Raw genomic sequence first — 17,169 nt, forward strand, 5'->3', positions numbered from 1 at the left:
GTATTGTCTGTGAAGTTAATGTGTCCATCAGTCACAGTTCCCAGATGTTGAAACCTGTTGACAGTTTCTGCAGAGGATCACATGATTGTCAAAGGTCGACATTCATCATGGAAGTTTATTGCTGCATAATATAAGTTCTCTGGTTAAACTTTAATTTCAAACACAACACACTCTCCTCACAATACTGCTGCAGATAAATTATATGATTAAAATCTGTTCAGTCTTTTGCAGTGTCCCCTTCACACAAAAGTCCAACCAGTACCATGTTAACGTTTGCAAAAACCCTGATGACACTTTTATGTTTATTTAAACACAACAAGATCCACTCTGTCTAACCATGTCTTTGTTCCGTCCCCTTCAGATTTACACTTTGAAGATGGGTGCAACCAACATTTGGTGAGCTGTCAGCCAACATTTATTACACAGGCTATTCAGATCAGAGTTCAAACAAGTTTAACTTCTAAGAAAGTGAAATTCACACAGTCATTGACAGTGAGAGCTGAAATGGCGCAGCAAGGAGCTCAAGTGGACGGAGGAAAATTCTGCTGTTCAATCTGTTTGGATTTACTGAAGGATCCAGTGGCTATTCCCTGTGGACACAGCTACTGCATGAGCTGTATTAACAACTTCTGGGATGGAGAGGATAAGAAGAAAATCTACAGCTGCCCTCAGTGCAGACAGACATTCACACCAAGGCCTGGCCTGATGAAAAACACCATGTTAGCAGATTTAATGGAGGAGCTGAAGAAGACAGGACTCCAAGATGATCCTGCTGATCTCTGCTATGCTGGACCTGAAGATGTGGCCTGTGATTTCTGCACTGGGAGGAAGAGGAAAGCCCTCAAATCCTGTCTGGTATGTCTGGCTTCTTACTGTAAGAAACACCTCCAGCCTCATTATGATGTTTCTCCATTAAAGAAACACAAGCTGGTCGACCCCTCAGAGAAGCTCCAGGAGAACATCTGCTCTCGTCATGATGAGGTAATGAAGATGTTCTGTCGTACTGATCAGCAGAGTATCTGTTATCTCTGCTCTGTGGAGGAACATAAAGGCCATGACACAGTCTCAGCTGCAGCAGAAAGGACTGAGAGGCAGAGAGAGCTCGAGGTGAGTCGACTAAACATCCAGCAGAGAATCCAGGACAGAGAGAAAGATGTGAAGCTGCTTCAACAGGAGGTGAAGACCATCAGTCGCTCTGCTGATAAAACAGTGAAGGACAGTGAGAAGATCTTTACTCAGCTGATCTTTCTCATCCAGAAAAGAAGCTCTGATGTGAAGCAGCAGATCAGATCCCAGCAGGAAACTGAAGTGAGTCGAGTCAAAGAGCTTCAGGAGAAGCTGCAGCAGGAGATCACTGAGCTGAAGAGGAAAGATGCTGAACTGAAGAAGCTCTCACACACAGAGGATCACACCCAGTTTCTACACAACTACCCCTCAGTGTCACAACTCAGTGAACCTACAGATTCATCCAGCATCAATATCCGTCCTCTGAGATACTTTGAGGATGTGACAGCAGCTGTGTCAGAGCTCAGATATAAACTACAGGACATCCTGAAGGAGAAATGGACAAACATCTCACTGACAGTGACTGAAGTGGATGTTTTACTGTCAGATTCACAACCAGAGCCCAAGACCAGAAATGAGTTCTTAAAGTATTCACGTGAAATCACTCTGGATCAAAACACAGCCTTCACATATTTGTTATTTTTTGAGGGGAACAGAAAAGTAACATTCACATGTGAAGAACAGTTTTATTCTGGTGACCCAGACAGATTCACTGGATGGTGGCAGGTCCTGAGTAGAGAGAGTCTGACTGGACGTTGTTACTGGGAGGTGGAGTGGAGTGGGAGAGGATTTTATGTAGCAGTCACATACAAGGGTATCAGCAGAAAAGGAGACTCAGATACATGTAGATTCGGCGGCAATGACAAATCTTGGGCTTTACGATGTAACAAAAAAAGTTATACATTTTGGTTCAACAACATCTCAGCTCCCGTCTCAGGTCCTTGTTCCTCCAGAGTCGGAGTGTACCTGGATCACAGAGCAGGAATTCTGTCCTTCTACAGCGTCTCTGAAACCATGACTCTCCTCCACAGAGTCCAGACCACATTCACTCAGCCTCTCTATGCTGGACTCCGGCTTTTAGACTATGGAGTCACTGCTGAATTCTGTAGAATCAATTACCATCATTTTTGACATGTATCAGATTCTATGTTGCTGGCACTTGCAGGGGTAGCCTCAGCATGGCATCATTTTGTACATGTGTAAATAAATGTTTTGTAAATAAATAAGGATATATTGTATTATGTCCTTGGACATATCTGACAGTCTGAGTTAAACTAATCGATTGATTGAAGTGAATTTGACCATGAAATCATTGAACAAGAGTCATTTAACAGACTTTACTGACTGAATGTATGAACAAACTAAAGCTGCACATCATTAATAAAAGTATTACAAAATATTTTCTTCTGTCTTCATTTGAGAATCTCATTTGAAAACTTCTGGAAAAAATAAGAAACTAATATGAGAGTTTATTTGAGGCGGTTTTCACAACAAAGTACAGAGTTCATGTTCAGAGCAGATGCACTTTTTTCAGTCTGTTGCTGTGCTTTCAGGGTAATTCAGAAAATACACCTTTGTCACCGATAAATTAAGTTTCAACACACATAAAACAAAAATATGTTGCATAGTTGTGAACTTTAGTTGATTTTATTTATTTTTAACTAAATGTTCATGTTCATATTTCCTTATTATAATGACATTGTTTCAAGACTAAATATCATAATAACATTACTTTTTTATTCATCAAAAATGTAATTTTGTAAATATTTTGTGAAAGCATCAAAAGTAATTCCTTCAGTATTGTTGCAATATCAACATAATGAGGTGTTTGGTCAAAAATGTAGTGTTGAGTATATAGAAAAATGTTAAATACACTATGAACAAATATAGTGTAAGTACAAACATATCACTAATGGTTAGACAAATAATTAAGAAAAACATAAAATGGGGCTGAGTCAGTAGGAGTAGGGAGGGAAATTACAAAAAATCATAATAAGTATTGACTTAACACCAAAGGACATACAGGCACTGCCATTATTCATATTTTCTGTTAACATTAATGAATATTGAATCTGGGCATAATTTGGTTGGTCTAATGAGCAGCAACACAGAGCTATCAGGAGGCTTTGCTCTCACACGCGCTGCATTGATAGTCACACAAACACACACGTGCAGTCACTCTCTGCAGCGCACTCATGCTTGCTCGATCCAGATTCCGGGTGATTGTATCTCATTTGCGGGCGTGAAGGAGCCGCTATCAATATGCGGGAGACTGCCGGAATTTCGGGGAGAGTTGGGATGTCTGTGAAGTATCAATCAAGTTGATCATTTGAAGGTAGTAACTGAAACGGCAAAACCTGTGAATGAACTTGTAAGAAACATATTTTTGCTTGAAGTATTATTATTTCAAGGATAATATCACAAACAATTGTGCATTAAAGATTGATTAAATAAAAGCTGTCCATAAATATTTTTTTTATTATTTTATCATAGATCAGTAAAACATGTCATCTTGTGGAAAGTTAAATCTGAATACAATATGTTTATTTCTCTATAGTTATAGATTGTTGAACGGCATATTACATTATAAAAAGTGGCGCTCAGATGGTTCCTCAAAGGTTGGGGCGGTGTCTTGTGCTGCGCATGCTCAGTCTCACAAACACGAAAACCAATCCTGTTCGAGCTACAGCGCAGTGAAATTTGCATCAGATGAACATTTAGAGGCTGGTTGAAGCTGTTGAAGTTATTCGTTTGTGGAAATCTGCAAAGATAACCATGCCCGATCCAGTTAAAGCACCCAAGAAAGGCTCCAAGAAGGCCGTGTCTAAGGCCACCAAGACCGGCAAGAAGAAGAGGAAGACAAGGAAGGAGAGCTATGCCATCTACGTGTACAAGGTGCTGAAGCAGGTTCACCCTGATACCGGTATCTCCTCCAAGGCCATGGGCATCATGAACTCCTTTGTTGGAGACATCTTTGAGCGTATTGCTGGTGAGGCTTCCCGCCTTGCTCATTACAACAAGCGCTCCACCATCACCTCCAGGGAGATCCAGACCGCTGTCCGCCTGCTGCTGCCCGGTGAGCTGGCCAAACACGCCGTGTCTGAGGGCACCAAGGCCGTCACCAAGTACACCAGCTCCAAGTAAACAAGTGCTGTTTGTACCAACAACTCAAAGGTCCTTTTCAGGACCACCCACACATTCAACTAAGAGCTTTATTCCTTTGTTTTATACCATAGTATTTTTGATTTACGATAGACTGATAATCGAACATTAGTGTTTGCTAAAGATTATTGGATGAGACGTATTATTCATTTGCCACTAAGTAATGTATATGTATTTTCAGTTTCCAGACTATTTCCCACTAATCACAGTAACGTTGACCAATCCCTGATTTAATAAAGTATGTTTATAATTGACTTGTGAGTTAAAGCTGACATATTCATACAAAAAAAATCCTACGTCTCATTGCCAAGGAATTCAGCCTAAACAGTAGAACCGAATACAATATTGCTTTTTAATAAAAAAATAAGGGCAATTAATGCAAAATAACTAATTCAGACCGAAATATACTCATTTTGAGGCCAATACATTGCTATACTGAACTCCATAGAAAAATATAGAACTAAGTGGAATCTAGTCAGGTATGAGTCAACATTACCTCCTGACAAATTAATCAAAAGCAACTGGATGTCGGTTGCCCAGAGGAAGATGAATTTAAAATCGTGTAGAGTACATTGAGAAATGGGGAAAACTAATTCAACTTAAGTACTTAATGGTTTCTGACAAGTTTGAAGAACTCACTACCAGTAGGGTGTCACTTATTCAGGTTCCCCCCTTTCCATGAAGAAAGTAAAATGTAGGTGATTTAACAGTATCTAAATACATTACAATCATCAGTACTTCATGATGCAATTACTGCAAAGTGTAAAAACAGGACAACTCTTAGAGAAGGTGGGTGGCTCTTAAAAGAGCCTTTGTGTTTGACTATCAGCAGGTCAGGATCAGATTTAACCTCCGAAACCGTACAGGGTGCGTCCCTGCCTCTTCAGAGCATAAACCACATCCATGGCGGTGACGGTCTTTCTCTTGGCGTGCTCGGTGTAGGTGACGGCATCACGGATGACATTCTCCAGGAAGACCTTCAACACACCGCGGGTCTCCTCGTAGATCAGACCGGAGATACGCTTGACACCACCGCGGCGAGCCAGACGGCGGATGGCGGGTTTGGTGATTCCCTGGATGTTATCACGGAGAACTTTACGGTGACGCTTGGCGCCTCCTTTACCGAGTCCCTTTCCTCCCTTGCCTCTTCCACTCATTTTTACTAATCTTCTTTTAACAAGTTAAAAGACGAATGTAGGGTATGGAGTGCAGCTTCTCTATTTAGAGCTTGTCTGCGGACCTAAAAGAAGACAGTTGGCGCGGACTTTGCTGGGCGGGATCAAATTTAACAGATCCTCCCACAAAGTTTTTCTAAGGCAGGGTGATCTCTTCCTTTTTGACCCGTAATCCTCCATTTTGTATATTTTTCCATAGTGAAGCTTTTAGGCAGCTGAAACAAAAAAATTTACAATCACACAATATAAGGATCCGAACTTACATAAAGATACCTTATCTTAATGAATGATATTAAATATGAATAAACACTATTTTTTGATTTTGAAAATGTCTTGAATGTAATAAACGAGGCAAAAACTCAACAGAAATGTTTATCAGCTGCAAAAACATGTTTTTTTTTTATTTTCTTATATGTAAAATGAGTCAAATTAGATCCTGAACAGTATGTAAGGATAACACATAGAGTTTTTATTATTATTTGAAACCAAGTTTGACTGATGACTGAGGAAACTTAACATTGATCTTCACTAAACATATTTTATGAACTCTTAATGACTAAAAAGTAGAATGAACATTTCAAGTTCTTCTGATGTTTATTCTGATTAAACTGAATGCAACTTTTCATGCGTGTATTTGTGTTATGATAAAAATAAAAAGGTCATGAATCACTTCTGTGCTATAAAAGGTGGACTAACTTTAACTGTAATGGTGCAATAAATCAATCACAGCTCCCAGGAACACTAATCATAACAGTTTATTGTTTAGAAATTTAGCATAAATAACACAACATACAGTTTGTGGATTTAGAAATGAAACCCTGAACAAAAATAAAACAGTTTTAATTAAGTATTGATTAAAACTTAACAACCCAGAACAATCTAAGAGCTAAACACTGAACCAACATGACAGCCTCATTCTGAGGTTCATCTGCATGAAAATCATTACAAAATATATATATATAGACTTCAGATTCATGATGATCCAATATCTGTTTTCTTGTGTGTGTCAGTACCCAACAAAACATCTTTATACCAAAATGTGGCCTAATTAGCTGTTTCAGACCTGTGTAAGAACAAGTAATAGAAAACTGCTCATTTCTAAGTGGCAAAGCTGTTTTAATGAATTAAGTTGGAGTTACAGAAACTAATTGACAAACACTCTTCTGCTCTGATCATGAACTCTGTATTTTGTGGTGTTACAGGAGGAAAACTGCCTCAAATTAACTCTTATAATGGTTTCATATTTACTGCAGAAGCTTTGAATGAAATCCTGAAATGAAAGCTTCAGTATGTTCACACATCATATCAGTAAAGTCTGTTAAATGACCCTTATTCAATGATTTCATGTTCAGATTCACTTCAATCAATCAGTTTAACACAGACTGTCAGATATATCCAAGGACATAATAAACTATCTTCTTATTTATTTATAGTTTTACATTTATTTCATCCACACCGTCAATTAGTTTAATACAGAATATCAGCTATGACCTCCTTATTGATTATTTTCCTGATCAATACATCAATACAAACCTTAAACTAACATTTTGAACTATAAGATGTTCACACTTTCATATGAATAAAAGAAAAAGTTAAAAACATAAGCACAAGCAGTAATAGGATATATTAATACAAACGCAAAGAAAAAAAGCAACATTTAAAAGAAATATGAACAGAATAAAACGTGAAGACAAAAAACAGGAATAATTACATCACAGAATCTGAGAAATGAAGTTTGAATTGACTTTAGCCTATTAGAGTTGACAGAACTCAGTTGTGGCTCCATAAAAATAACCAAGACAAACTCCAGCATAGAGAGGCTGAGTGAATGTGGTCTGGACTCTGTGGAGGAGAGTCATGGTTTCAGAGACGCTGTAGAAGGACAGAATACCTGCTTTGTGATCCAGGTACACTCCTACTTTGGAGGAAACAGGACCTGAGACGGGAGTTGAGACACCATTGAACCAAAATGAACAATGCTTACCGTCAAAATATAAAGCCCAAGATTTGTGATTGTCTCCAAATCCACAGCCCCACCCTTTTCTGCTGATATTCTTGTAAGAGACTGCTATTTTAACTTCCCTTCTCCACTCCACCTCCCAGTAACAACGTCCAGGCAGACTCTCTCTACTCAGGACCTGACGCTCATCAGTGAATCTGTCTGGGTGATGAGAATAACACTGTGGGTATATGGATGTTGCTTTTCTGTTCCCCTCAGATAACAACACTTTTCCGTGCACTGTGTTTGGATCCAGAGTGATTTCACATGCATATTTTAAGAATCCATCTCTGGTCTTGGGATCTGGTGGTGGCAGTAAAACATCCACTTCAGTTACTGTCAGTGAGATGTTTGTCCATTTGTCCCTCAAGCTGTCCTGTAGTTTATCTCTGAGCTCTGACACAGCTGCTGTCACATCCTCAAAGTATCTCAGAGGACGGATATTGATGCTGGATGAGTCTTTAGGTTCACTGAGTTGTGACACTGAGGGGTAGTTGTGTAGAAACTGGTTGTGATCCTCTGTGTGTGAGAGCTGTTTCAGTTCAGCGTCTTTCCTCTTCAGCTCAGTGATCTCCTGCTGCAGCTTCTCCTGAAGCTCTTTGACTCGACTCACTTCAGTTTCCTGCTGGGATCTGATCTGCCGCTTCACATCAGAGCTTCTTTTCTGGAGGAGAAGGATCAGCTCAGTGAAGATCTTCTCACTGTCCTCCACTGCTTCATCAGCAGAGCGACTCATGGCCTCCACCTCCTGTTGAAGGAGCTTCACATCTTTCTCTCTGTCCTGGATTCTCTGCTGGATGTTTAGTCGACTCACCTCGAGCTCTCTCTGCCTTTCAGTCCTTTCTTCTGCAGCTGAGACTGTCTCGTGGCCTTTATGTTCATCCACAGAGCAGAGATAACAGATAATCTGCTGATCAGTACGACAGAACATCTTCATCACCTCATCATGATAAGAGCAGATGTTCTCCTGGAGCTTCTCCGAGGGGTCGACCAGCTTGTGTTTTTTAAGTTTTGTTGATTCATAATGAGGCTGGAGGTGATTCTCACAGTAAGAAGCCAGACATACCAGACAGGACTTGAAGGCTTTCAGCTTCCTCCCAGTGCAGAAATCACAGGCCACATCTTCAGGTCCAGCATAGCAGTGATCAGCAGGAGCAGCTTGGAGTCCAGTCTTCTTCAGCTCCTCCATTAAATCTGCTAACATGGTGTTTTTCATCAGGACAGGCCTCGGTGTGAATGTCTGTCTGCACTGAGGGCAGCTGTAGACTTTCTTCTCATCTTCTTCATCCCAGAAGCTTTTAATACAGCTCATGCAGTAGCTGTGTCCACAGGGAATAGCCACCGGATCTTTCAGTAGATCCAAACAGATTGAACAGCAGAATTTAGCTCCGTCCAGCTGAGCTCCTTGCTGCGCCATTTCAGCTCTCAGTAACAATGACTGTCTGAATTTCACTTCCTGAGAAATGAAACTAGTTTCAGCTCTTATCTAAACAGCCTGTGTTGCTTCACTAAATGTAGGCGGACAGCTCATCATATGTTGGTTACACCCATCTTCAAGCTGTAAATCCGAAGGGGGGAATTTTGGAAATAAGTGGACAGATCGGAGCTTGTTGTGTTTGAGAGAAGGAAGTAGAGTGAGTTACCAAGCTCTGATTCATTCCAGGAATAGGGACAGTTTTAAATATATACTGTGTGTTCAACACATTTTATATGAGGCCCATGTCTAATTTAAAAACACTGGTTTCCTGGTGGCAAAGTAACTTTGGGAATTTGAGAGCAATCTATAGATTTCACTGAATTATTTCATTTTCTGTTCTGTAGTCTTAATAGTAAAATTATCAAAATGTTAATCTATTCATGTTTGGCATTAGTCCTTTTAACATTTTAAAGTCAGAGCTGTGGTAAAGTAGCTCTGAACTTCAAAGGACATGGATTCCTTTCTGTTTATCAGATTGATTTCAGTTTGTACATGTTAATGCTAAACCATTCATGTACACAAGTTATTATGCCAAGCCCTGAACACATCATCTAATGATATAGCTATCTTTGATGGTGATATGTCCTAATTCCTATATAAGACACATTCCAGGGACTGCTTTTTTGTCATTTGCATAACATTACAAAATCAAGTACATCTCACCTCAAAATGATGAAAAACTACAAATTGTGTTGCCCTCCAGTTGGTCCAGAATATTGCTGCACAACAAAAAACACTTATATCTGCAGAATGATGGAAAATATTATAATATTGTGTTTTGAATTTGCAGGAGCTGACCACACACACACACTCAACATAAGTTACAATAGTGTCAAAATCAAAGAAAAGGTTGATTGTGTGAATACACCAGAGGAAGCAGCTTTTTAGGGAGACTTGTGTGGCTCTGAAAAGAGCCGTTGTGGTTTGTGAAGGAGAAGACAGTTTAAGCTCTCTCTCCACGGATGCGGCGAGCCAGCTGGATGTCTTTGGGCATGATGGTGACCCTCTTGGCGTGGATGGCGCACAGGTTGGTGTCCTCGAACAGACCGACCAGGTAAGCCTCGCTGGCCTCCTGCAGAGCCATGACAGCGGAGCTCTGGAAGCGCAGGTCGGTCTTGAAGTCCTGAGCGATTTCTCTGACCAGACGCTGGAAGGGCAGCTTGCGGATGAGCAGCTCGGTGGATTTCTGGTAACGACGGATCTCTCTGAGAGCCACGGTACCGGGCCTGTAACGATGGGGCTTCTTGACTCCACCGGTGGCCGGGGCGCTCTTACGGGCAGCCTTGGTGGCCAGCTGCTTCCTGGGGGCTTTGCCTCCGGTAGATTTACGGGCGGTCTGCTTGGTTCTTGCCATTGCTTCTCGTTTCTCTTATCAGGAGAAAATAGTGTTGAGAAGAGAAGACACGCTGCTCTTAAAGAGTCGGAGCGGCTGCGGAGCTGTGACGCTGCTTCAGACCTCCGGGTCCTGATTGGTGAGCGGCTCTTCCTGGAGCTCAGCACCGCCTACAGGAACCTGAAGCTCCGCTGCTTATTGGGCAGAAGTCGTTTGAAAAAGTCCGCCAAAATGAGAGCGGCTCCCCCTCCACAGCGCTGCTGAAAGCCCCTTTTCTGGTGGGTGGGACATCAGTCCTTCCCCTCTTCCGTGTACATATAAAGGAGGGTTTGCGCTGTCTACACCTCACTTTCTGAGTTGAGACTTTAGAAATTAACTGAAATCATGAGTGGACGAGGCAAAACCGGAGGCAAGGCCCGCGCTAAGGCAAAGACCCGCTCATCCCGTGCTGGGCTCCAGTTCCCAGTCGGTCGTGTCCACAGACATCTGAGGAAGGGTAACTATGCCCAGCGTGTTGGTGCCGGTGCCCCCGTTTACATGGCGGCTGTGCTGGAGTACCTGACCGCTGAGATCCTGGAGCTGGCTGGAAACGCTGCCCGCGACAACAAGAAGACCAGGATCATCCCCCGTCACCTGCAGCTGGCTGTCCGCAACGACGAGGAGCTCAACAAGCTGCTGGGCGGAGTGACCATCGCTCAGGGTGGTGTGCTGCCCAACATCCAGGCTGTGCTGCTGCCCAAGAAGACCGAGAAACCCGCCAAGAAGTAAATTTAAGGCCCGGTTCCTCAACAACACAAAGGCTCTTTTAAGAGCCACACACTCCTCATAAAAAGCTCATATCCTCATGTTTGTTAAACACTTCTTAAAAAGACATTAGGACCATTTATTTATTAACTATCATTACTAAGTGATATAACTTAAAAATATATAAAAGAAGTCAGTTATAAACATAACATCTGCAGAGCTCACACCCTCATGTCGAATTTAAAACTGACATTAGGATCATGATTTGTAACTATCATTACTAAAAATAGATATTTGGTGATCACCTGTATGATGTCAATGCAACTTTTTGATATAAAAAGGAGGATGTCACAGAAATAAAGTAACAATTGTTTCCAATAGTCATCAACATTTAACCATTGAAGTACCATAGTCTAAGTGTAAGGCAAACAATCACCCTACAGAATTTACAAAGTAAAGATTATTACTAATAATTGATGTTGTTAAAATGTCTTGTTGCCTGACCTGCCAGTGTTATTTTTATCATGCATATTGGACTTGGTTTTCTTATGTCTGTCTCTTTTTATACAGTTAAATTGCGCTGTGTTACTGTTGTCCTGCTTGTTATGTGTATTCTTGCTACATTTGTTCTCGCTTGTATCTGCTTTTGTTGAGCTGTTCTGCAACTTTGTTTGTCAGATGTAGTTTGCCTTGCATACTTACAGATAAAATTAATTCCCACTGTTCCTGACAAATTAATAAAACTAATAAAAATAACCTGTACATTGCTGATGAGCCTGTAAAACACACTCAGCTATGAAGTGATTTTAATAAGTGGTAATATCATCATGTACCTGTATGCCCTCAACTGGTAATTAAAAAACACTATTTATATTTTCAATTATTTTTCCAGGATATCTATTACAACATATTAAAGTTAAATATATATATTCATACATGTCCTCCTGAGTGATTTTCTGTATTTTGTGTGACCAGATTGTGAATATAGCCTCCTGGCTCTCAAACACAGTGATTACTTGAATTATAATGAAGTTCTGCTGCACACATTTGTATGTATTGTTGTTATTTTAGTTGATTGAAATTCATATAAAAGGTGATCATATTTGCATTTATATTAAATTATGGCCTTGTTCCTTTTTAACACTGTATATAGTCATACTGTACTTTCTTGCTTTATTGTGGACCTGCGGTGTGTCCATAAATAAAAGTTTAATTAATGTATTTCTACAGTCTGTTCATGATTTTTTCTGGTTTATTTGCCTTTGTTTCCCCCCCTTGTATACATTATTTTTTGAACTTTCATACTGCTTAAAACATCTGTTCTTTGATATGGACAACACCACATGCACAATGGTTAGACACTGTCAATTAGTGGATTTTTTTGATTTTGTAAATTGCTCCACTTTTTTTTGTATTAATTTGTTGTTTTTTAAAATCTTACAACATGCAAACAGACATTTGCTTTTAAAATGAAAAAAAATTCTAGTTAATAAAGTGTTTTAGGCAGAAGTTAAACTCATTAAATTAGAGTCTCAATGTATTTGTTATATACTTATTGCGTTATAGAAGTCAATTACTATGTTGAGTATAGGACAAGCTCTGAAGTGTCACCTTGTGGTCAAATTATACAGTGAATAAAAGTAACTTCCTGGATTTACTGGCAGATGATTAATGAGTCATCCAATGATCTTTTTAGCAGACACTGTTAGAGTAGTCATTATCAGTTTATTCTCAGAGATAATACCATGACATATAAAACAAAGGAATAAAGCTCTCAGTTGAAGGAGTGGGTGGTCCTGAAAAGGACCTTTGAGTTGTTGGTACAAACAGCAAGTTTACTTGGAGCTGGTGTACTTGGTGACGGCCTTGGTGCCCTCAGACACGGCGTGTTTGGCCAGCTCACCGGGCAGCAGCAGGCGGACGGCGGTCTGGATCTCCCTGGAGGTGATGGTGGAGCGCTTGTTGTAGTGAGCAAGGCGGGAAGCCTCACCAGCAATACGCTCAAAGATATCTCCAACAAAGGAGTTCATGATACCCATGGCCTTGGAGGAGATACCGGTATCAGGGTGAACCTGCTTCAGCACCTTGTACACGTAGATGGCATAGCTCTCCTTCCTTGTCTTTCTCTTCTTCTTGCCGGTCTTGGTGGCCTTAGACACGGCCTTCTTGGAGCCTTTCTTGGGTGCTTTGACTGGATCGGGCATGGTTATCTTCGCAGATTTCCACAGACGAATAATTTCAAAAGCTTCAATCAGCCTCTAAATGTTCATCTCATGCAAATTTTACAGTGCTGTTGCTTGAACAGGATTGGTTTTCGTGTTTGTGAGACTGAGCATGCGCAGCACAAGACACCGCCCCAACCTTTGAGAAACCATCTGAGCGCCTTTTTACTGAAAGAGCGCCAACCTCATTTGAACAGTATACTTATTTGATAATAGAATATGCTTTACAAAAATCCATAACTATAGAGAAATAAACATATAATAAACATAGTTCATTCACAGGTTTTACCCTTTCAGTTATTACCTTCAAATGATCAGCTGATTGACACTTCATGTGTTTTCTGTGAGGATGAAAGTGCCACTCTTATTTTAGAAATGCCATTATTTAGTTTTTTTGGAAGTCAAGACTTTATCATACTTTCTCTCTCAATTGGAAAATATTTGATTTGATTTGAATGACCACAGAATGAAAAATGATGACACGTTTAATCTGATAAACTTTATTATAATCATGCCCAGATTCAATACTCATAAATGTATCTGAATTACTGTGGTCTCTGTATGTACTTTGGTGTTTAGTCGATTTGTTGATATATTTTGTGTAGTTTATCCCTCTGACTCTGCCCTGCTGGTTTATGTTGGTACTTATGTTATATTTATGTATTTCTTTGTAAATAAATGTATATTATCATTTTGTTTTCTCACACTTGCTGTCTGTCTGTCTTTCCTCCAATTTAAACACAACAGCATTATTTTTTATTTTTTTATTTATTGATTTATTCCTCAACAGGGACAATGTACATCAATGAACATTTTCAAAGAAATAAAAATGTAGATGCACCCAATTGCAACCAAGGGTTGATTTCCATTGGTAGTCCCCCTGCCAGATGGTACCAGCACACATATTATGTTTCAATTGATCCTTTACTAATAATACATAATTCATTATTTAATTACATATCAGACAGACATGTGCAGAACAATGTTGATTCATCATCCAGCAGGCGGCAGCACTGTAGCTAGAAAACTTTAGGCCATAAATACCAAACTCTGCTTTCATTAAATTACATTATAGAGAGCTCAAAGCTGACTTCAATTATTTCATTAAACATTACAATGATTTGACAACTTGTCATTAGGAACCAGAACATAATCACCAACAGCAAATCAAACAAACAAACAAAACAAAAAAAAATTATGTTCAGATTCACTTCATTCACACAACCAATTATTTTAACAAACAATGTCAGCAATGTTCGAGAAAAGAATACATTATCTCCTTATTAATTGTAATTACAATTATTACAGTTTTATAGCATATTTCTTTATAAATGTACAAATTGATGAGAACAAAATATCTATGATGAAGGAAGTTTAGCTGTTTTCTTTGTTTAAGAAACAACAATCAATACACTTTTTAAACTAACATTTTGAAGAAAGACAAGTTCAAATTTTTACATGAAGAAATGTCAGTAAAGGTTAAAAACATCATCATGAGCAGTGATAGCCTCCATGGATAAACACAGACAGGAAAAACATTTAAAGACACTCAAAATATCAACATAACAACAAATGTAAATGAGAAAGTTCAGAAACATGGACTACCACACATAATCTGACACATTAAGTCTAAAGTGACTTCTGTCTATTTGAGTTTACAGAACTCAGCTGTGTCTCCATAATCATAAAGACAAACTCCAGCATAGAGAGGCTGAGTGAATGTGGTCTGGACTCTGTGGAGGAGAGTCATGGTTTCAGAGACGCTGTAGAAGGACAGAATACCTGCTCTGTGATCCAGGTACACTCCTACTTTGGAGGAAACAGGACCTGAGACGGGAGTTGATATGTTGTTGAAGAAACATTTGTTACAATTAGTGTCACAACATAAAGCCCAAGAATTGTTATTATGTCCAAATTTACATGCATTCCACCACATTGCTCGACTGATGTTCTTGTATGCGACTGCTGCATAAACTTGTCTCCCTCCCCACTCCACCTCCCAGTAACAACGTCCAGTCAGACTTTCTCTACTCAGGGCCTGACACCAGTAAGTAAATCTATCTGGGTGACTAGAATAAGACTTTTTTTCTTTTATGAATGTTGCTTTTCTGTTCCCCTCAGATAATAACAGCTGTGTGTATGCTGTGTTTGGATCTAGACTGATCTCATGCAAATATTTTAAGAACTCAGCTCTGGTTTTGGGCTCTTGTGGTGGCAGTAAAACATCCACTTCAGTTACTGCCAGTGAGATGCTTGTCCATTTCTCCCTCAGGATGTCTTGTAGTTTATCTCTGAGCTCCGACACAGCTGCTGTCACATCCTCAAAGTATCTCAGAGGACGGATATTGATGCTGGATGAGTCTGTAGGTTCACTGAGTTGTGACACTGAGTGGTAGTTGTGTAGAAACTGGGTGTGATCCTCTGTGCGTGATAGCTGCTTCAGTTCAGCATTTTTCCTCTTCAGCTCAGTGATCTCCTGCTGCAGCTTCTCCTGAAGCTCTTTGACTCGACTCACTTCAGTTTCCTGCTGGGATCTGATCTGCTGCTTCACATCAGAGCTTCTTTTCTGGAGGAGATAGATCAGCTCAGTGAAGATCTTCTCACTGTCCTCCACTGCTTTATCAGCAGAGAGACTGACGGCCTCCACCTCCTGTTGAAGCAGCTTCACATCTTTCTCTCTGTCCTGGATTCTCTGGTGGATGTTTAGTCGACTCCCCTCGAGCTCTATGTGTTTCTCAGTCCTTTCTGCTGCAGCTGAGACCGTGTCGTGGCCTTTATGTTCCTCTACAGAGCAGAGATAACAGATACTCTGCTGATCAGTACGACAGAACATCTTCATCACCTCATCATGATGAGAGCAGATGTTCTCCTGGAGCTTCTCCAAAGGGTCAACCAACTTGTGTTTCTTTAATGGAGCCACATCATGGTGTGGTTGGAGGTGTTTCTTACAGTAAGAGGCCAGGCACACCAGACATGATTTGAAGGCTTTGAGTTTTCTCCCAGTGCAGACATCACAGGCCACATCTTCAGGTCCAGCATAGCAGTGATCAGCAGGAGCTGCTTGAAGTCCAGTCTTCTTCAGCTGCTCCACTAAAGTTACTAATAAGGTGTTTTTCATCAGGACAGGCCTCGGTGTGAATGTCTGTCTGCACTGAGGACAGCTGTACATTTCCTTCTTATCCTCTCCATCCCAGAAGTTGTCAATACAGATCATACAGCTGCTGTGTCCACAGGGAATAGTCACTGGATGCTTCAGTAGATCCAGACAGATCGAACAGCAGAATTTTGTTCTGTCCAGCTGAGATCCTTGATGCGCCATTTCGCCTCTGAATTTCACTTCCTGAGAAGTGAAACTATTTTGAGATCTTATCTACGCATCCTGTATTGCTGCAATAAATGTAGGCTGGCAGCTCTCCACATGTTGGTTACACCTATCTTCAAACTGTAGATCTGAAGGGGAGGGAACAATGAAATATATTGACAGGCTTTGCCACGTTACAGGACAAGGAGGAGTTCTGTGAATGATAAATGATACAGTCTATGTTACAGTCTTTGATCAGATCTGCAGCCTATTTTTAACAATTTGTTTAACACATACATACAATTATGCATACATTACATGTCAGTGTTTGGTCATGGCTCCATGTTCCTATAACTCTTCCTATACATAATAACAATTTCTTATTATTGATTAAAACAGTTGATTGAGAAAAGGGTGTTAAGAAATAAACATAAAGACCAGCTGTTTAATCACAAAACTAATTAACAAACTACATTGAGGCATTAGTTACACAAAAAAGCTGAATTTCAGAATCAACTTGAACCAAACCAACATTTTAAGGGTTTGGGAGTTAAATCTCTAACTAGGTAGGCTATGCTAATGAGTTTACCAATAAGACAGAATATTGTTCAATGAAATTTAGGATAGATATGATAGTCACAGCAATTTTGCAAAAAATAGTTTTGAATAAAAGCAAGGAAAATGTGTTCAT

At 40.0% G+C, this 17,169-nt stretch overlaps 8 protein-coding genes and 1 pseudogene across 9 annotated transcripts; 3 read left to right on the plus strand and 6 right to left on the minus strand.

Moving 5' to 3' along the window:
- The window catches only part of LOC128369428 (histone H2AX-like), a 32,682-nt pseudogene that overhangs the window by 7,215 nt on the left and 8,298 nt on the right, over nt 1-17,169 (minus strand).
- On the plus strand, nt 505-2,196 carry LOC128369105 (tripartite motif-containing protein 16-like). The gene has a single exon (XM_053330070.1). It carries the CDS (start codon nt 505-507, stop codon nt 2,194-2,196), a length of 1,692 nt encoding a protein of 563 aa, XP_053186045.1.
- LOC128369458 (histone H2B 3-like) lies at nt 3,841-4,290 on the plus strand. Its single transcript, XM_053330507.1, has one exon. It carries the CDS (start codon nt 3,841-3,843, stop codon nt 4,207-4,209), a length of 369 nt encoding a protein of 122 aa, XP_053186482.1. The 3' UTR covers nt 4,210-4,290.
- Nucleotides 5,073-5,387, minus strand: LOC128369478 (histone H4). The gene has a single exon (XM_053330527.1). The coding sequence runs from the start codon at nt 5,382-5,384 to the stop codon at nt 5,073-5,075; it is 312 nt and encodes a 103-aa protein (XP_053186502.1). The 5' UTR covers nt 5,385-5,387.
- On the minus strand, nt 7,081-8,818 carry LOC128369418 (tripartite motif-containing protein 16-like). Its single transcript, XM_053330456.1, has one exon. It carries the CDS (start codon nt 8,816-8,818, stop codon nt 7,157-7,159), a length of 1,662 nt encoding a protein of 553 aa, XP_053186431.1. The 3' UTR covers nt 7,081-7,156.
- LOC128369472 (histone H3) lies at nt 9,822-10,238 on the minus strand. The gene has a single exon (XM_053330521.1). It carries the CDS (start codon nt 10,230-10,232, stop codon nt 9,822-9,824), a length of 411 nt encoding a protein of 136 aa, XP_053186496.1. The 5' UTR covers nt 10,233-10,238.
- Nucleotides 10,596-10,986, plus strand: LOC128369453 (histone H2A-like). 2 transcript variants are annotated; one of them, XM_053330503.1, is made up of 2 exons: nt 10,596-10,676; nt 10,782-10,986. In XM_053330503.1, the coding sequence occupies exons 1-2, from the start codon at nt 10,596-10,598 to the stop codon at nt 10,977-10,979; spliced, it is 279 nt and encodes a 92-aa protein (XP_053186478.1). In that variant the 3' UTR covers nt 10,980-10,986. The 2 variants fall into 2 exon arrangements, with proteins under 2 accessions (XP_053186478.1, XP_053186477.1); XM_053330502.1 differs by having other exon boundaries at nt 10,596-10,986.
- LOC128369459 (histone H2B 3-like) lies at nt 12,760-13,159 on the minus strand. The gene has a single exon (XM_053330508.1). It carries the CDS (start codon nt 13,157-13,159, stop codon nt 12,791-12,793), a length of 369 nt encoding a protein of 122 aa, XP_053186483.1. The 3' UTR covers nt 12,760-12,790.
- Nucleotides 14,700-16,496, minus strand: LOC128369417 (tripartite motif-containing protein 16-like). The gene has a single exon (XM_053330455.1). It carries the CDS (start codon nt 16,494-16,496, stop codon nt 14,823-14,825), a length of 1,674 nt encoding a protein of 557 aa, XP_053186430.1. The 3' UTR covers nt 14,700-14,822.

Source organism: Scomber japonicus, chromosome 12 (assembly GCF_027409825.1).
Source record: "Scomber japonicus isolate fScoJap1 chromosome 12, fScoJap1.pri, whole genome shotgun sequence".
Classification (NCBI taxonomy): Eukaryota; Metazoa; Chordata; class Actinopteri; order Scombriformes; family Scombridae; genus Scomber; species Scomber japonicus.